The sequence below is a fragment of the Epinephelus fuscoguttatus genome, linkage group LG2 (assembly GCF_011397635.1).
Source record: "Epinephelus fuscoguttatus linkage group LG2, E.fuscoguttatus.final_Chr_v1".
Lineage (NCBI taxonomy): Eukaryota > Metazoa > Chordata > Actinopteri > Perciformes > Serranidae > Epinephelus > Epinephelus fuscoguttatus.
The window spans coordinates 27,257,673-27,278,827 of NC_064753.1; the positions used below are offsets into that span (position 1 = coordinate 27,257,673).

The 21,155-nt window shown below is 43.5% G+C and overlaps 1 protein-coding gene across 5 annotated transcripts in view; it reads left to right on the forward strand.

Moving 5' to 3' along the window:
- Positions 1–21,155, forward strand: part of zfhx3b (zinc finger homeobox 3b) — a 153,948-nt gene that overhangs the window by 83,080 nt on the left and 49,713 nt on the right. For all 5 annotated transcript variants that reach the window (XM_049593671.1, XM_049593653.1, XM_049593685.1 and 2 more), the window contains exon 5: positions 8,375–8,606. In XM_049593671.1, coding sequence (XP_049449628.1) covers positions 8,375–8,606 — 232 coding nt within the window. The remainder of the gene's footprint in view (positions 1–8,374; positions 8,607–21,155) is intronic.

The window sequence follows — 21,155 nt, forward strand, 5'->3', positions numbered from 1 at the left end:
CTGATATAAATTTACAGTGGTTACTTCTTTTTTTTATATATATATATATCTTTTACTTAGTTTCTCTTTCAAACTCAATGCAGACTAATTTGGAGCAATGTATGAGCACTCTTTGGGCCGAAAAGGACAGTATTTTGTGGTGGCGTGTCATTGCATCTCGCTGGTACAGGAGCTAAAATTAGCATGTTTACCCGGGCAGCACCTCTACTGCAAACCTGGAAGCCCGCCTAGCCCAAGTTAAAGCATCATGGATTTTTCAAAAATGTATTTTTAAGATGTTTTTGAAACCACAGTAGCATAGCAGTCAAGAAAAACACCCTACTGATGTTACAATGAACTGAGATGAAAATTAAACTAGCTGCAGAACCGTTAGCCACTGACCTCATAGCTGCAGCTGCAACATGGGAATTCAACCCACGGCAGAGAGGTTAGCTTGTTAGTATTAATGTTAACATTACCAGTCAGCTAACGCTAGACTGTTTGATTATAACGATAACCTTAAGTGAAGGAGTCAGCAGCAGACATTTGCACTTACTGTGATTGAGCATACGTTTCTGTTATGTTCAGTGTGAGGAGTCAAAGCTCCGAGACACATCGTGTTACTAACGTTAACAACTCACCAACTTACTGACTCCTCTTCATCCCCTGTGGGACTGAAGGCTGCACTGAGATCTCTCCATCACATTTTGTCCTTGGCAATGTGCTGCTCCTCTCCACGTGGCAGGTGCATCTTGTGCAGTTGACACACCAGTTAGCAGGGCCGGTTCTAGCTTTTTCGGGGCCTAATCCAAAATTTTGTTTTGTCCTGTTATTTCAGTCACTCATGACCACACACCAAATCTGCATCATATTCCACATGCCTATGAGACCTAATACTATGTTGTACACATCAGGAAATGATTTTAATTTAACATAGCTGCATTGTTAACATTAAAATCAAAACTAAATGTCACTGGCCCCCATCAAAAAAGACACTTGTCTGCCGTACCATGCCAGACCCTGTCCAAAGATACTTTTTTGGGGCGAACCTTGCATTGAATAAGTTGCACATGCTGTAGGTGAAAATGAAGTTATAGCTAACGTTAGTTACATTAACTTTTCATATGCAACATTATTTGCAACGTGTTATGGTTTAGGAACGAGAGAAGAGAGGAAAAGACGGAGAGACAGTGGAAGATTATTCATATCTCAGTTGTATAGGCTATTCTTATATGTTTCATTAGCCGACCTGCTCATTAAAACAAGTGTTTTTTTAAAATTATTATACACCAACCCACATGTAAAGTAAATTGTACTTTGAGTAATTTATTAACCAAGGTGCTTGTTTACTTTTATTTGAGTCATATTTATAGGAGTAATTAGACTTTTACTTAAATAGTGATTTTCAGTGCTCTGCCCACCACTGTCAAGGTATTGCTGTGATGTGTATCACAAACACAAACCTCACAGGAAGCATCTGAAAAAACTGTATACCTGAACAGGCGAGGAGACTCATCAAGCTGGCTGTTACTCAGATTTAAATCTTGCCTTATGGCCCAATTTCTTAGCCAGAAGACAGGGAGTGGTTTTAAGAGTAATACTAGTTTCCTCAGGATGCAGTCATCCTTGTCTGCTTGTGAAGAATCCTCAGATACTGGGGTGGAGTATAGAGACGTAGGTTGGTGCTGTGGTAAAGGGTCATTGTAGCCTTTACAGTGTTAAAGAGTTTCCTGTTTGTATCGTCTATTTTCTACTCAGCTCTATCACAGCCAAATGACTTGTTACCAAAGAAAACCTGTTCTTTCCCTCCCTAATGTCGTGAGTTATTATGATAAGTGTTAGTAAAACACTGATGCAATTAACTGTTATTCAGTCTCAAATCTGAACCTCTCAGCCTGCTGTGCGCCTCCTGTTTTGCTAAAATGAAAATAAAAAAAATGTTTTTCCCCAGCTCTGTACAAGTAATTATTGTCACTGCTGTCCAAAATGGAGGGTTGTGATGTTGACACAGTACTCTGGGTAATGGAGAGAAGGGCCGGGGCAGGTCCTGATTTGCCCCATTCAGCTTCCAGATGGTACCTTGCCAGTACACATGTCATCAAGTGTCTGTAACAGTTGTTTGGGTACCCCCATGGCTCCACCCTGCTCTCGCCTCCTGCAGGCAGACTTATTGTACTGCAATTTTGGCAAGCTCCTCCCAGCATGGCTTTCATAAAAGCACCAGGAGGTTAAGCTGTTAATTAGCTACTGAAAGAGGAGGCCAACAGCTTGCTGTTAATTTGCTTTACTCTTTTTTTTTCTTATTTGTGGATTGACATCATTTCCTGCCTGTTTTGGAGTCATCGCTGTGTGTCACAAAAGCAGGACCGAGCTCATTAAGAAGGGGGGAAATGTGTTTATCTGGCTACGATTACAAGTGCACATTATGTATGTATAGCCATGCTTATCCAAATGTTCTTAATGAGAGAGACCCTGGACGCCAGTGTGGGGCTCCTGTGGGCATAGGCCCAGGCTCGTTATCACCACACAAGGCATTGATCTCTCTACCGCCCGCTTGCTTATCCTCCTCCTCTTCCCCTTTCAAAGACAGTGACTCGCACATGAATTATGTGGACACATTGATCAGCTGATTGAGAGCTATTGTTTAGAGCCCAGGGTCATTATTGAAGGAGGGATTACCCAACTCTTGTTTTGAGCGTGTGTATGGGAGAGTGTATTACTCAGCTCCTTGTCACAGCACATACTCCCCTCAGCTCACCTTAGATTTGCAAGGGCTACACAAATGTGCACACGCTTCCACACACACACTGAGCACATACAGCAGCCTACACAATCAACATGGCCCAAATGACTGCCTGCATTGATTGCCTTCCCTCCGCAATTATGTTCCCATTGTTTACTTTCTAGCATCTTACTCATTCAAATGGAATTCAATAATTATTGCTTTATTTAATGTTAAAGTAAGTGAGAGTGGTGGGTGTGGAGCACCAGTAGCTGTATTGTCTTTAAGTGTCTGTATGACCCCTCCCCGGCTACTTTGTTTCATCGGCCTATGTTAAGTCATCCTCTCCAAGGACACCTACAGCGATCCATCTTTACCTCGCTGGTCTCCCCTACGACACAGAGGTCCGTTTTGTTTCTCTCTTCCCTCCCAGAGACAAATATGCAGCCTGTTTTTACTCACCGGTAGTGATGGATCATTTCTACAGCAAGGCAGCAGAGGAAGCAACTTAGCACATTATGGGGTTTGAGACAGAGGGACAGGATGTGGTGGAGGGGTGGCAGAGATTAGGACGAGTACAGGAGAAGAAAGGACAAGGGTGGGGATAAGGTTCAGGAAGCAGTAGGTAGGATGTTCGAGCCTGGAATACACAGTCCCCTTAAGCCACAACCTAACTTTTAGGCATGTTGCAGCTTGCAGTGGCTAATTCAAAGCAGCCACCGCACTTGGCACACAGTGGGGCCTCTGTGGTTGGAGCTGTTGTTCGTGCTGCTGGCAGACAGGGAAACACAGGCCAAACTGCGAGCACTCACTGACTCCAGTCACTCCGCTTCGCTTTACTAAATAACCTGCTTACGTTCCAGGGGAATCCCAGAGTGCAGATTTATGAGAATCAAGTCCCCAACAAACCTCTGCACATGTACAAATACACTGCAGCTGGGAAGAAAGGAGGTCATTAAACTAAAATATTTTCATTCTCTAGACCCTAACCTCAAACTTAATCCTCATCATTAAAATATATATATTTTAAATTTAACATAATCCTGATTTATAACCTTCATAATTAGACAGCAACTACTTTTTAGCTTTTCTCTTTTGGATGCAACAGGATCATAAGAAACATACATATACACACAGTACATGCACGCTGCGGCCGCAGTTGTCTAACAGTGAATTGAGACACACATAGGGGTGTTTGCTTCTCCCTTTGGCCACGGTGTGTTTTTCAACCCAACAGCCACATTACATTGTCTCTCTTCAGAGTGAAATACAGTTACCTCACTGGTTATGATCACTGCCATGACATCATTGTGTTTGAATAACAAAGGTGCTGCTTGGCTTATTCTAACACGTCTCAAGCCAAGAGCTAGTTTGTATATTTTCTTCTCTGGTGATAGAGAAAAGCTGACTCCTACCTCTGTGATTTTTGAGGATAAAATATTCTCATTCACATGAGGAGACAGGTTTGGTCTATTGCAGTGCATTGCGTGGCATCAGGTGTGAATTGCAGTTTTCTAACCCGAGTAAGCCTCCCATGGCACACACACACGTACACACACTCAGACACCAGCTTTTAGTGCCGAGAATTGGGGGGGGGGGGGGGGCAGTTACAAAGCAATATCCAGGCAGATACTCACTGGCTCTCTCACAGAGGGGAATTTGGCAGCTCTCTTAGAATTGATAGCTATTTAGCTCACAGATAGTCATCTGTTTTAATGCATTAATTTTGTATTAACAGCACTGCCAAATTTAATGGTGGAAATTAGGGTATGATCGTAATGGTATGTGGCTGTGTGTGTCAGAGTCTGTATGTGCATGCGTGCATGTTTGTGTGTGTACATGTCTGATGTCTTCTTTGTCTATATTATTGTACGTGTTTGTTGCGTGTACATGCTGTATTATACGGCTCCATTGGGAGCCATTCTTTGGAATTACCGGCTCTCTGTCTCCCTTCCACCCTTCCAGTAATACCCACCTCTATCTTGTGTTAGTTGGACTCTCTCAGCAACCACACTGTTTTGTGTTAAAGGTGCACTTTTACTTTGCATTTAAGTGGATGGAAATGCAGATGTATGCAGTGCTCTGGGTGGGTGGTGAAACTGATACAGGCGTGCATTGCCCACTCAGAGGGCAAGGTGCACTGTAGAGTTGTGTGAGAGAGGATGGGGTGGTGCCCACACCGCCCCTGTCCCTCTTTACCTGAAAAAGCACAGAGCACTGCTTCAGCCTCCACAGAAAGAGATAAGGTGCTCCATGGAAGAGAGAGGCTTGAAAAACCACGATTGCATTTTTTAACTGTGAAAATCACCACAGTATAAAACAAAGCTTAAAATCAGGCTTTTCAGCAGAAAAACCAGATTGAAGGTGATCTCTTAATTCCACTGTATTTTAGAACATTTTGTAAAATGCATAAAACAACAGAGGTAGCTTAGTATATTTTAGAATAATCAAACCAGACTCAAATTTTAAGGTAGCAGACTATCGCATCTTTCTTTTAGAACACTGCAGTATAACTAAAGCATAACTGAAGTATTTTTACCCACAATCAAAGTATCTTTGTGATCTTATCTGTTGAATCAGACCACACATACAGTACATTCACATGCACACAGCATGTCTCCCATGCCCAATTGCCATTGAGAACATCACTGCCTTCTAGACGGTCACACATTTGTTCTTGCTCAGCTGAATCTCCTATATGACTGCTGTAAATTCCCAGACAGTTCAGTGGTATTGAATCCATGCCACTGACCCAGCCAGCTCCCTCCCCCATCATGCTCCACAGCTCCCCTCCTGTTGGGGCCTCGACAGGACGCTCAGAAACCTCATAGCTGGGCCGACCAACTCCTCCCAGCTCAACATGACTTTTTCATTAAGCCGCCAAATTCCTGCACTCCAGTTGGAGGTGATTTATCAACTAGGGGCTTCATTGCAGGTTCATAGGAAACAGACGTAGTCCCTGTCTCATGCATTATTATGTTTTACATTCAGAGTGTGTATGCATGCGTGTGTTTGTGAACCGCAGAGGGTGATGGACTGCGAGTGTACTGTGTCCATACTGTGTTTGTGCTCTTAGCTATAATCCTATGGATAATTCCTGTGGAATCCAGTGGGAATCCATGTTAGATAGAGTTAGTGCTTGTGATGATCAGAGGGGTTTTGCACTCATGGGCCAAGCTATGCTGTTCTCCTAGGCTCTGTGGTATCATTTTGCCTCGGTTCTCCCCGGAATACTGAATGAGCAGGGGGCACCTCACCGATCACTCGTTGGTTTGATCTCTTACCTCGTTCACTGACTCTAAAATGCCCCAGACTGCGTTGGGTCACGGCCAGTGCAGAGATGGTGAAAGTGGAGGTTTACAGGTGTAACCGTTTGACATTGTAGCTATGGGGCAGGCAAATTTTGGCTCTGTTGAGGCCATCTTCCTGGCCCGTCAGGTTTATAGTGAATTATGGCCGATTCAGGGGCAGGCGGTCTAAGGTTCACTCCTATATAAACCCTGTGCTTTTTATGGGAAACTATAAAACTCCCAGGATTTTTTTTCTACCTCCTGAGACTAGCTTTGAAGTTTCGGTCAGGTGCTGTCATTTTTTTTTTTTTTTCCCCAGCTTGTCTTCTTGTAGATTTTTGGAGCCTTGAGTCATTTGCTCAAGACATCTGCTCTTAGTAAAAGCAGTTTGCATGATGGATTTGGTGTTATCTATAACTGAATCTGTCTCTCAGGTTTCTCTCTACCTTAGTTCTGATGCAATATTTGTGCACAGAGGAAAAAGGAGGAGGGCTCCCACAATATCCAGCAACACCTATTCATGACATCATGGATGGCTTAAAACGAGGCGAGAAAGGAGAGCACACAGAGACACAGAGCCTTTTACAATCACCTAATAACTCTATTACACTGAGCTGTGGGGCTCACAAAAAGGAGAGAAAAAAAAAACTCCTATTCCTTTTCCTGGAAGCGGTGTCTTAATGCACATTTTAGGTGTAGAAGTGAGAAATATGAAACCAAAGAGAATGAAACACAATAGCTCAGAAAACCCCATAGCAATATTATAATATTGCCAGAAAATTAAACATTAGGAGAAAGGGACAAGAGCATTTTAGGGAAGCATAATATTGTTATGACTTTTTTTCACCAGCCTGTCAACACCTGATTTAGATGTAATGCGGTTAAATGTCTAATGTTTCCATTGCTTTTACATTTCGCAGCCAGCCAAACAGGCCATCCAGTGCAGGAGGGGGTAGCTCAGTGTCTTCTTGATGAATGCTTTAGTTCTCTGAACCTTTGAACACAGGAAGGTTTATATTCTTAAAATGCAGATCTAGTGATGAAACCTGATCGAAAATACCGATCACAAGCTTTTAGGATTGTTAATGACTTGAGCGTCTTCTCACTGCAAGTAAATATTCATCAGTGCATTTCACCTGGTTAGAAATAGCAGATTAATTTACTATTAAATCTTTCCAATAGTGTTTCCTTGACATGTACATATTAAAAGCATCTGTGTTCATCCACAATATTTTGTTGGACATAGATAACACAACATAACATATTCCATCACATTTTGTTCACTCAGCATGCCTCACAGGAGACATGGGCGCCGAGAAGATTAGAGGAAAAAGAGGAAAACTTTTGGTGATTGACATTGATTGCAGCTGCAGAAATCCGCAGCGAGACTCCAGAGTTTGATATTAGGAGCAGCACATGACAGGCGTGACACAAGTGGCCATACCGAGTCTGGGGCTTTTATTGTAAACATGCAGAAACAATCAGTGTGATGCTTTAGGATAGTGGTCAATAACTCTGTTGCTCACACCAGGCCCAGCCATATTGTGTTGGCCTTGCATCATTGATTGAGCCATGCAGGAGGTAATTAGACTGGAGCTCTGTGGTGTGACAAGAGGTTGTGGTGGTATGGTGTCACTACGGGGCGTTAGGCATGTGGTGATGCTGCGGAGGGTGGGCTGACGGCTGGACTAGGCCTGCTGTTGAGTCTTGGAGGATGTGCTGGGGTTGACAGGTCAATACCGGTGCTGATTTCTCGTCCTCTGAAGGTTGTCCTCCTGTTGTGGAATGTTCCAGTTTCTCTCAGAGTGTGCTAAATCCCCCTCCTGCCTCACCACCGGCTGACTTTGCCTCTCTTTCTCTATGAGAGAGCGAGGATTTAACTCACCATGATCAATATTTAGTATCCCATGCGTGAAACAAGCAGATGTTTGGAGTTTCCTTTTCAGAGACGGGAGGCTTCTGTTGAGTGAAGGGGATCAATGCTCCCTTCCGTCTGTGAGGCTGTAGACCCACGGCTTCTGAAGGGTGGCTGATGTGATTCCTGCCCGCCCTTGGGCCCCTGAGATTTGCGTGCCTCCCAGGCCTCTCCTGTCCTGTTAGCCCACTGATACAGACACTCACGCAGACAAAGTGCGCAGTCCAAACAGTTGTCCTGAAGTGGAAGAGGTCTGGATGTTAAACAACAGGGCTGTGATTGGGAATTGATTTGTTCATTTGCCAACTGTTTGAGTGAAAGTGAGTCGGTGGTGCCTAGCCAGCTATCTGCCATCTACAATAACCTCTTTCTCTTTCTTTCCCTCTCTCTCTCTTTCTCTGTGTTCCTTCCTTTCTCTATCTCTCTCTGTCTCTCCCTCTCTCTTGCTCTCTACATTCCCTCCCACAGCACCTGCAGCAGCACGAAAACGCTGTGGAGGGTGATGCCTGCTACTACCATTGTGTGCTGTGCAACTACTCGACCAAGGCCAAGCTCAACCTGATCCAGCATGTGCGCTCCATGAAGCACCAGCGCAGTGAGAGCCTCAGGAAGCTTCAGCGCTTGCAGAAGGGCCTGCCAGAGGAGGAGGAAGACCTCAGCTCCATCTTCACCATTCGCAAATGCCCTTCCTCGGATACAGGTCAGAACCTGCCCCTGTGGCCTTTTTCTTAGTATCTCTTTATGTGCCTGTCTTCCTTTTACTCTCTTGATCTCTCCACCTCTGCTGCTCTGTCTCTTGTACACATAAACACACATTCATCTGATCCACTGATATGCCTGAGCTGTCAAATGTGGGTTCACAATTTGTTACTCTCTTGCTTTTACACTTACCTTCCCATAGAAGTGGGTTTTTGTGTGGGATACAGCCATAATTGAAAAACAGAAGTATTAAACTCAAATATACATCACTATTTTTAGATAGGAAGAATAGTACAGCACACCACTCAGTATGACTTATACATTGACAGAGCTGAGTCACTTTGTAACTAAAAAGAGAAGAGGTGTTCCCATTTAAAGATAAAATAAAAAGATTTCTGGGGGAATGTCCCTCCATCTAAATAAAAAAAACTTTATTTTTCAGATATATTTTTGATATTGATATAATTTTAGGTCGATATCATTTCCACAATAATATTCCTGCCCTCAGCAGTGAAAGCCGAGATCCCTGTTAATGGGAGCTGTCCCTTTTTTTAGCTATCAAAGACATATTGAGACCGAGCATTAAGGCCAGAGAAGGAGGAGCCCAGCAACAGCAGCAGCTGCAACAACAACAAGAACACCACAAAACAGACACAGCTACAACAACAGTAGCACGACTGAAACAAAGTGCCTCGGCTGCTCATTTATTATGGACTGATTAGGAAGAGTGAGCTGTGGTCAATTAACACTCTTTCTTAGCAGAGATTTGGTTTTCCAATCACTTTAACTCCTGTGCCCTGACAAAGGGGCTCTATTGTGTGTCCCTCCAAGAGGGAGCCATTACTTCCCTCGCACACATACTAGCTGTCTGTGTTATGCAGGGGGAAAAAAAGGCCAGCCTGTGAAGATGCTTTGTTCCAAGGAGGCAGGGATAATGAAGCCAGCGGCCGGGAAATTGCGCAAAAGGCAGTCACAGATCTGAAGCAAATCATTAGAGAACATATTTAGCTGAGCAATTAGGGACAATTAAGCTTTCTGCTCGCTGCACTCCAAATATGTTAATGACTACAGTACAGTGGACAGCGAACATGCAAAGGCAAGAGGAAGGGCCATTTAGGTTAAAAGGGTTGGGGGTTGGGAATTTACTTCTGTGTGTTCAGACAGGAGGAGTTGTTGTGCTGTTTGCAAATAAGTGTGTTTCTCTCCCTTTTTCTTTTTAGCAGATGTTGTGTTTATCAATCCCCTTTTTTCTCTGTTAACCTTTGATGTGCAGGATGTCCATGTTTATGCCAGGGTGAGGGATCCTAGCTTTAGGTTAGGTAATGGGCCCCTGCAGTGGGGCTGTGTGTGGGTAGTATCATTACACAGATAGAGACACACGTAGACGGCAGTTACTCCCCTGCAGAGCTTCATCAAATTACAATAACCCTCACTTACTTAGCAGACCACTAGTATCTAACAGAATGTAAAAGGCTTTTTTTTTGTTTCACTAATTATAAGCCCTCATAGGGAAAATTCATTCTGCTCTTTTACAAAGAGCAGCAGACAGATAAGCACAGAAACACCAAATCGGTAGTTGTGACCCGTTATTGTTTAGATCTTAGTCATTGTTTTCAATCCGACACCACCTCCATTTGTTTCTTTTTCAAATGTTATGAGGTGTGGAAAAAATAAAATCTCGATCAATTTACCTCAATAATGATCATACTGCTTTGTCATTAACTCTAAAATTGCTGACTCCACACCTCTCACTTCTACTATTTCACACCCCAGATGCCTTGTTCCAACAGCCTCAGCTGCACCGGTGCACCTCACAGCCCCACCCCTCCACCAGGGCTGAACCATTCCCTCTCAGTGTAATATTTAATTTCCTCCTCGCTAGCTCTTCTGTGGCACAGGGCTCTTTTTTGTGGTTGAGGCAGAGTTGCTAAAGTGGTGGAACGTTCCCTGGCTTGTTAAAACAAAGTTGCCCCTGGATTTCTGGGTCACCTAGACAGTAATTCCCCTGCCTGCTGCTGTTCTGTGATCCTGTGAGTGGGTCTCTGCTGGCGTTAGGTGCTGGAGTTGTAGCCTGCCTGGGATCTTTTTGCAAAACATATGAAGCCTTCTCCACGCCCTGCCCAAAATTTTACACTTCACAACGTTGCATATTAATGCCCCTTATGTGGATGCAGCAGACTGCAGGGATTCGATGCCACATATCTCCTCTGGGCTCGATGTCCGAGGAGAGCAAGGGCAGCAGATTTGAGGTTTCTTTCCAATTAGACTAACACAGGGATAAAAGGCTTGCATTGTTTTAATTCTTGCTCATACTGAAAATGTGCTGCTTAGGCATGTTTCTCCGTGGCCCCGCCTCCGTTTGTCTTCTTTAACCCTTTATCTGTGGGGGAAACAAAGGGGGCCACAGAGGGACCCCAGTCCCACACAGCTGCCCCGAGTACAAAGCTCACTGACTAAAGCTCAGCACTGACTTGAACCAATGTCTGCAGCAGTGCTAGCCCTCTAGTTTTAAGGATAGCAGCTCATTACCAGGTGGCAGGTAGACACAAAAAATAGAAAAGAGAGACATGTGTGTGACAGAGAAGGCGAGAGGAAAATGTTAAAACTCCCATGAAGCATTCACTTGTGAGGACAGCTGGTTTGACAGCATGAGGACAAAATATATTTTAGGTTTAGTGGTTACAGAGGAAAGGTAAAACTGAGTGCCATGTTGGTGTCAAGTGTAGGGGTTAATGGTGACTGCTGACAGCGTAAAGCATTGAGATGTATGTGCATGAGAGAGACCGATATATGGAGAACAAGGGAAAGTGGCGAGGAACGGAAGCAAAAAGAAGTGGGGGAGACAATTTTGGGGAGGTTGCGTGTGAGAGCTAGTGTGACACTTGAGCGTGTGATGACCCTATTTCCTATGAATGATGTTCACCAGGGCATATAACTCAATGACACATTGAGGTTTCTCATTTCTTAACATTTAATCGACTAAAGTTATTTTTTGAGCATAGAACAGAATGAGATCATGCCTTTAAAAAGGGCAAAGTTAAATTGCACTGAAGGGTGGATGCCCTTCTGCGGGGAATGTTTGCTTTGGTTTGTGTGTGTGTGTGTGTGTGTGTGTGTGTGTGTGTGTGTGTGTGAGTGAGACAGAGAGACAGAGAGAGAGAGACAGAGAGATGCAGGCGAAAAAATTTTATAAGAGTAAAACATTTGTATTTTTCTGTGGTGGTTTACGTGTGTGCGTTTCTACGCATGTGTATGGAGGAGGCAGAGATGGAGAACAAACGTGGCTGACAGTGTGGATTAGCTCCTGCTGTAAATCTGCCTCAGTCACAGATGGCAGGCCCTTGATCGCTGGGCTGTGACGGCTTGGCTCTCATCGCAGGAGGAAATCCCTGTCTGTGAGTCTCGGAGGCTGGGAAGGAGAAGGCTGGGGCCGGGGCCGCCTGGGCAGCCACCAGTCATTGTCTCCCGTCTGTGTAGACATACAGGCCCTGGGTATTCAAGGGCGAAGACTGGTTTGGGGAGGGGGTCATCCCACTTTAACTCTGCAGTTGTTTCACCCAGCACACAGTGAGAGCTTGTAAGTGGAACTTAAGCCTCCAGTTTAGATCAGTGTTACTTTAAATGACCAGTTTGAGAAACTGGGCAGGGGGAGCTGTGTGCATTATTAAATGGAAATGAGACGAAAGGATGCATACAAATTACTGCATAATAGTGGTATCCAAAATGAGATCCATTGCTTGTTTCGCTAAAAGGGGTGCGCTTTCAGGGTCACACACCTAATAGTAAGGCCTGTCCTGACAACAGAGGCATTTCTCTTCCCTCCCCACATTGCCTCCCTCTCCCTCTCCACCTCATGCATAATTCTTGAGACACTCTGGAAAAAGCTGGAAAATGGGCTGTGACATGGAAAAATGCACTAATAAAGCAAATAGAGAAAAGTCACTCATATTTTAGGATTTGCACAGCACCTTGCAGCTCACATCGAGATTCAGTGATGGCAGAGCGCTTGTGTCAACGTGCAGTCTGTCAAAATTACTGTTCCAAATATCTAATATGCATTATATTGAACCTTGCCTTCATCCTTTTGCCTTATCCTCTGCTACCAACAACATATTAAAAGGGCTTTTCTCTCCCTTGCTATCATGCTCTATCATGCCCTGCTATCTGCATGTCCGGTAGCTAAGCCAAAGCTGCTAAAGCCAGGTAAAATCAGAGGTGAGCCAGGCCACGCTCTGATGGCATGCAAGGGCCATGGTCTGAGCTTTTGCTCCCTAAGGGCAAGAGCAAAACAGACGGTAGCCATTTCTGGAATGTCCTCCTTTATTCATGCTTGTTAAAATGCAAAGTAAACCTTTCCAGAAACAGGATATTGTAGCCCCTAACCACCAGACCCTTTCTACATGCCACATTATGGCCAATCTGAAAGTAAGTTGTATAGACAGACACTGCTGCAATGCGCTTTTAATAAAGGCTGTTATTGCCCTGGTGATGCAGAGTGGATATGAGGATGAGGACTATGCAGGCCTGGATGAGTAGGGCCCCAGAGGGCCCGCAGCTCAGTCAGGCCTCTGTCAGTCGCCTGCCTTCTAATCCTTGTCCGAAGGGCATCGAGGCAGCATAGGAAATTGTTTGCTGTCCGCAGAACGTGCCAGGAAATTCATAAATACATTACTTTTCATTTTGAAAATATTACAAAAGACTAGACGTTTATTAAAAAGCCAAAATGATGGCTTTATAGATTTTCCAGTTGTGTATCAGTATTCATATGACCCTGCTGCTCTAACTAACACAGGCAAGTCTTTTCTTTCCCTTTGCCCCCTGCTTTATGGACAAGCTCGGTATGAATTCCTCTGCTGGCTCATCCTGTAATAGCAAATTGACCAGAAAGCCACCACGCTATTCTGGGATGGGCTGTGAATAAAAATGTCTTCTGTCCAGATTTTTACTACCTCTCCTGACTGAACCCTCGTTCTGTAAATACTGGTTAGCTTTGCCCCCAGGCTGGAAGGCGGGTAAAGTCTGGGTCCTGGTTGTGCCAGCCTGTCCAATAGATCTGGCTTAGAGGAGAACAGGGGCAGCATAAATGTCAGAGATGAGTGTTGATACACAGAGAGAAATAGAGGATAAGAAAAGTGATAAATTAAATGAGGACAAGTTGAGTCATGCAAAAACAACAAAAGCGATAGCCTCTCCAAATCAGGACATGAACCTTTTTTAATGCAGTATTTTGGGATGTTTACGCATGCTGAGTTCACCTTGTGTGTGCCCTGCATGTTTTATGCCCTGTGTGCGATTTCACTGTCAGTTATGTCATGTGGGTGTAAATATGCGCCAGATTTTATTTTGCAAACTCGCATACCCATAAATGAGCACGCACATAGGTGTCCGCTTTGAGAATCAGGCCATGCGTGGGTGCGAGAGGCTCTCCCTGTCATCAAGCCCATTTTCAGAGGAGACTGGCAGCACATTATAATATTGGTTTCCCTCTCTCTTGTCATTACCAGACACTCTCCTTGAAAGCTGATCCAAAAGATAGACAGTCCATCAGGAGACAGTCATCTCATTTGTACTTACTAAACGTGTTAATGAGTTCTATTTTCAGGCCTAGAGGCTTTGCTGCTGGATATTGGAGCAGAGGTGGCGATCGGTGGTGTGAGGTGCTGCATCGCAGGATCAGGAGTTAGCACGGAGGGAGGGGAAGGAGGTAATGCAGTAGCCCTGCTGCCCCTCATGTCACTCACACGCAGTGACCACAGCCTCCGCAGGGGCTGTCAATCAGGGCCAAGGGCGGGAAGTCTGTGGTTACAGACAGACACAGCCAGTGGAGGAGAGAATAGATTAGGTGCCAAAGACATAATGGTTGTGATGGGTTTAATTATAGCAGCAGTCATGTCAGTGCCATACAGGTGCATGAGATGAAGGAGAAACAAGTCAATTTAGGACAGAGGAGCATGACAGTTTCTACTCTTTAATGACTGATTTATGTGATATGTGTTTGATAGAGCTCGGGACAAATTTATAGTTTGATTATCATGTCCAAAATATTTCCAATACAGTCATGGGTATGTGTGAAATGCATAAGTGACTGACTTTTCTTATTAGAGAATATTATGCAGGGTCCTGTCAACACATACTTGCACAAATGCGTCTCCACAAGTCGAACTAACACGACTCCACTGACTCTTTTAATATGATTACAGTTACAAAGAGCCAGTTGTGTCTGTCCCTCATTATCAAACCCACTTTGGTTGATTGTCTTTGTCAAAGAATGCAAACCCAGCACATTCTATACACTTGTTGTTAAAATAACTTGCATGTGGTAGCAATACAGCGCAGATACCGTTCCTCTCATTTGCCTTTTTTTTTTAGTGGTAATATGTAGTAGTTGTAATATTTTATTTTTCACAAGTTTTCTGCACGCTCCTTACTTGAACTTCCCCTGAAGGCACACACTGTCTTCTTACATCCAGCATGTTCTCATCTATGATATTGATTGTAGTGCAAGTGTATGCCAGGTAGTCTAGGAACCAGAACCAATAAATTGTTAAACACTTAGATTGCTTCATTTGTTACTATGTTTTGGTATTGGGCAAACAGTGCTGCTCGCTGTCAGAATTAGGCAGCTCAATTTGACCATAGGCAGCATCAGAGAAGAGACGGGGGTAAAGTTTGGCAACTATCGAGTCAAGGCAAGGAAAGTTTTATTTAGCCATTTTTAATAAGGCTGTTTGTGCCCCCCAGAGAGAGCTGGTGGATCAAAGGGCATGATCTGTGCTATGGATGAGTTCACCCTGGGTCCAGCCGAGACGATAGGCCTCGCTGACAGCAAAACAAAACCAGAGAGTGAAGGATGCCCTATCCAGCAGCAATGTTGCCCTCACACTCCGAAGGCTCCATTAGAATAAAGGCAGATGAAACAAAGAATGGCTGAAAGCACAGATGTTGTGATTCATTATCCACTCTCTGATAGATACTGTAGGCAAGAGCAGTGAACAGAGTGTGTTTAAGTGTAGGTGTGTAACTGCACATGTGTATGTTGCTTAATGTGCGAATGCGCGTTACGTTGGGTTCATTTGAAGATCCTTACAGACAAAAAAACCTCTACAGACACATGCGGGATATACACGAAACAGACACGCGTCCATGTTTTGAGTGCATTAGCAAAAAGAGTCCCCCACCCCCCCCCCGGTGCCTCAACCTCACCAACTAAAAGCAGCCAGGCAGATGGCAGCAATGAGAGAAGTGCAGAAATAATTCAATAGTGAACCTTTCTAACCTTTACCTGTGGGCGTGAGCACCAGTCATTGATTCACACTGTGCTTGACAGTACACTACACACCACCTGAGGAGGGTGAGAGGAGGGCGGATGAAGAGAAATGGATGGGTTTGGTGAAAAACACGAAAGGATAATATGAGTGGGAGGGAGGCTCCACTGTATGTCAGTGATGGTGGTGTGTGACATTAGGGGGAACTTTCCACAGATGGATATTGGGAATTATTCTGGATTTGTCTAGTTTCCACAAATAATGTCCACCTTGCCCCCATATAGCTGCGTATCAGCAGGCAGACAGAAATTCTCACACCACGTTGAGTTTGGTACCACCAGAGTGTAGTCTACAGTACGCTGCCATTGATTACAAAGCACTTCCAGGTCTGAGGCCTGTGTCTGCTTACCTCCGTAGAATTATCCCGTAAACCCGACGCACAGTAAGACAGCGGTTCTCTCAGGATAAGTGGTGTGAAGAACACCGTGGTTGATGAGCAGAGCACACTCAGTACAGGGTCTCTTGCTGTGTGGTGGCTACTGACTGAGCAGTTATCCTGTGAAGGCACTATTTGTTAAAGTAAGGAAGTCTGGAGGGAAGATATGCCCAACAGCCCGACCCTGTTTAGCCAGATGTGATCGCCTGCCCAGTGACACTCTCAGACAAAATAGCATTTGTTTTGTGACAATCTTGGACATTCTTGCTGTTTGACTCAGTCAGATTTATGGTGTCCCTCCTAGTCCAACTTACGGTCTATCTCTTTTTCTTTGTCTGGCTGGAAATGCTCCTCTGTCACTGCTGTTTTATAAGTTTGGCCGTGGATGTGCTCTTCCTGCTGTCCGTTTGGAGTAAAGGCGCTTGGATGAGCATAGTGATGGATGATATTTACGTAAGGGAAAATGAATGAGGAGCCAGGCATTTACACTGTAAATGCACACTGAAGAGATAAAGTTCCACCGCGGCCATAGAGAGGGGAAAGGAGTTTTAGTGCAACAATGTGAATTCAACCAATTACTCCCAAAAAAACAGCTTTTTTAAACAATATCTGAAGTTTGGACTATAATAAAACCCGTTCAAATACCATCAGGGAATGTTTATGTGCTAGCAATACTGTTTAATTACTCACTCCCCATAGATCTGCCTGTGTTTGGCAAGACGTGCGCCCTCTGACACAGACATGGATAGTAAAGAAATAAAAGTTTGCACATGTTTATTCCTGTTTGACAGACTTAACAGTGCTTATTTCAAATTGAAAACAACAAAGTACAGGAAAAAGAGTGCTTTACTTGGCAAAACAAGTGTCTTTCTAATACAAAATAAGAAAAGGCCTTTGTACTTTTCTTGCATGTTTATTTGTGGAATCCCTTAATATTGTTTTAAAGAGTTCTCTTCACACACACGCTGTATACAGCAATAAGAGAGAGAAGTCAAACAAGTTGGAAACAGCAGAAAAACCCACCCTGACCAATTTGAAGCATTAAGATGAATAATCCACTGTTTAGAAAGCAAGCAAAGGTCAATTTTCATGCTGCTTGCTCAGTAAGCATACAGGAGAGCATATCGAGTCAATTCAGCTGCACTGCACAGTCAAGGAGGGAAGGACATGCAATTTCAGGTCCTTTTTTCTGCATTAGTCGGCTATGTTGGACCAAGTGCTGCTATAAAAAGGTTTTCCAGTTTCCACTCAGAAGGCAGATGTTTTTTTTTTAAGTTATAATATTTTAATGATATATGTGCACTTGAATAGCCAGTTTGAAAGAAGTACATTGATGTTTGTCCAGAAATAGTCAGGTGTGTAATCTGAAAGGATAAGACAGAGCAACAGCCATTTTAAAAGAAAGAAGGAAAGCAAAAATATAAATATTCATTGTGCTGTACTGTAATTTAGCTGTTTATCTTTTTTTCCCCATTAAGTTGAGGTACTATGGCACATGATCATTTGTGCATATTCTGAGTTGTTACTGTCTCAAGAGGACCTTGTGTTGTCTTGCAGCAGGACATACATCATCCTTGGGTTGCATGGGAGCATAAAATCTGGTTGAAAATCTCCTCCTTAAGAAAAAAAAAATCCAGTTTTTCAGTGACTATTACTAAAAAAATTGCTTGATGGCTGGCAATGCTCCTGAAATGAGTTCCTCTCATGTATATGGTGAATATTTCAAGCACTTGGGAAAGCTGAGATGGGGCACATATTTGTGTGTGAGCTGTAGAGTGGAGAACACAGTGGATGTGTTTGAATCCATGTCACAAGTCGTTGTCAGTCTAACAGACAGGCCAGCACTCTGAGGCTTACTCGATTTAAAGTGGCACGGGGGCCAGTACGGCAGCCAGAATTAGGAAAAATGGGCTGTGTTTTTGTCATGATAAACCAGGCAAAAAAAAAAAAATCTAATTGGGTGGGGGAGTGGGAATGGCAATACCTTCTTTGTTTAAGGGCCCTCTGCAGTCACTTTGCAGGACCCATTGTTGCATTGACCACAATAGCATTAGTTTGTGCTCTTGTTCTGGGCTCTTCTTTTCTCTGGCTCTGTGCAGTCAGCTCCTGTCCGTTCCACTCTGTCTCCACGCTTCACTTCCACCCTCCACCAGTGCTCGGGAAGGGGACTCAGAAACATGCCCCCCATCATGATTACCTCAACCTCACTCTCCTATCCTGCATTATCCCACCATCACCATCACCATCACCATCACCATCACCATCCTCAATCCTTCCTGTCCTGCTTTCTTATCCACACTATTAAAAAGATACAGATAGAAGAGGAAAGGCACACTTTTTTTTCCTGCTTTGTCTGTAGTCCGGTTTTGCCCCGAGAAGAGAATCTTTATATTCTTGTTATCAGTTTTAAAGAATCCAATCATTTAATGAGAAATTATTAAAATTGATTGCTCCATGAGTTCACACACAAAGTCTTGCCATTTCAAATGTACAATAGATAATTTGTACTTGTGAAAATAAACTTATTTTCTAGCATCATAGAATAATAATGGAACAATTATTCCTTAAGTATTTTTTGTTGCCATGTGTCAGTGTCACTCAGTACAGTAGCAGCTGCTAATCTAACTGAATCTGATCACTGAACAGACCTTGACAGCCGTGTAAATCTGAAAATGACTTTCAATGGACAATTATTGCAGTATACCCCAGTACTTATAATGATTCCTCTCAAGCGAAAGGGATTTTTTTTATTCTTTTTCTCTCAAGATAGGGACAGTCTTTAAATCAGTATTTGAGCCATACAACAAAGAGGAGCACTTACCTTTCATGGTGTCTTCTCAGAGTGATTCTTACGTTGCTTGGTGACCAAGCCTGCTACTTATAGTGGATTGTCATGCACAAGAAGCAGTGATGGCCTTGGTGTGATTTTGAAAGTGGATCTAAACCCTTATTAAACATTTCTGAATCTATGTGTCTTTTAGAATATGGTATAATCAGCAGCAGGCAAGCTAATCACCAGAGTAATTGTTGGCATTGTACATCTCTGCAGACCACAGATCTGTAACATTTGTACATTGTTACGTATGGTTAAGGTGTGGTTATGGTTAGGTCCAAAAACACTTGGTTATGGTTAGGAAAACATTGTGTTTTGGTGGCACAATCACAGCTGAATATGCCACCGATTTCTCACTAAAGAAAAAACAGTTTTGTTGTTTACTGGTCTCTGCAGCTTGTCAGCCATCCCACCCAGGTGCAACGCCATCCACCATCCCATCCACCTCCTGACGAGCTCGAATACATGTAATCTTACCTACGTCTCTTTAGAAACTGCGATATGATACATATGAAACATACAAATGTAACATATCCGTGGTTTGCAGAAATGCACAATGCCCACATTTTCTTCTGATGACTGGGCCGCAGCCTGTGGATAAATGAGGCATCTCTGTATTAGGACCTAGCTTATCCACTACCTCCAGCAAATCCATGTGCAAATTGTATAACAACTAACCTCAGTATATTTAGTGCACTGTTAATGGCCCTCTGCCTTGTGAAGGTGTAATCATGCGTGATAAAAACCAGCCCCAAGTTACTAACCTAGGAGCAATCTTGTGTGCATTAAAGTGTCCTTTTTTTGTTACAAAGGTCATTCATAACTTGGTCGCGTTGTTGATGTACAGTGAGAGATATTGATTGATTAATGCATTAAGTGCTCACAATCCATTAGGTTCTGTGAAAGGGACTGGAGCGAAGACTTGCTCTTTCTCTCACTATGTATTTTCACCTCTCCCTGTTGTTCAAAGGGCATCATTTTTTGCTGGCAAAGTTTAAGGGACAAAAGCCCGAATATCTGCCAAGTAATGCATTCAAAAGAACATTGCTTCTCATAAGTGTCAGTTCAATTACTCTGAAAAGCTTGACAAGGAACTGCTCTTACATTAGCCTGCTGCTCATCCTGACCCAAAAAGAATATGTTGTTCGTAGTCACTTACTGTAAAACAAGGATACTACCGCATCTGACTGTATGAAAAAGATTTACTGTCCTCTGTGTTATGCAGAGAAAGTGAGATGTTTATTTTGAACATACAGTTACAAAATTATGCCATCTGTCACTTCTCATTGCTATCACAACGACTGCCGCTCATTTGAGGAGCAGCAGTGGACCATAAGTCAAATTCAGTGATGACAAGGAGCATTATTTTCAACCTTGCAACTCTTTTGAGCTGATTTTGTCAATTCGTTGACTAAATAAGAGCAGACACAGATATGCCTTTATTTTCCCAGACTTTGTGTGCCTTCTCAGGATGGTTTCCAGAACCAGCGAGAGCAAGGGCCACGGGGTTACTGCCTTACTACTTAGTGACAAGAAATAGGAGACCTTTATCGCCTGGGCCCTACGCAGGGAAGCCTGTGAAAGGGGCCTGAGAGTCAGTCATTACCTTAGAAACATGGGCTGCATTAGAGATTCATAACAGTGTGCCATCTCTGCACCTTTCATCTCCACCAGGGCCAGCTCCATTAGGATCTTTTATCTTTGTGCTGATGGCTGCTCTTGATAATGGGGCTGCCGAGAAATCCCAAAAAGTAAAGACTCAACTCTGACACTATTGGCCATCCCTTTCTTCCAGTAGAGTAGTACATCAGAGTACAGTAGAACATATATACACTCTTATTTGCAGTCTTGAAACCAAGATTTGCTCGATTTTTTTTCTTTTTAGACGTTTTCCTCAAGTTGGTATCCATTACTGAGGATTAGTTAATGGTTTGTGGTTTCAGTACAATAAAGCTGATGCTGTCCCTCTCATGTCTCACCACCTTTGACACTGCAGTCTGATCATGCTGTTGATGA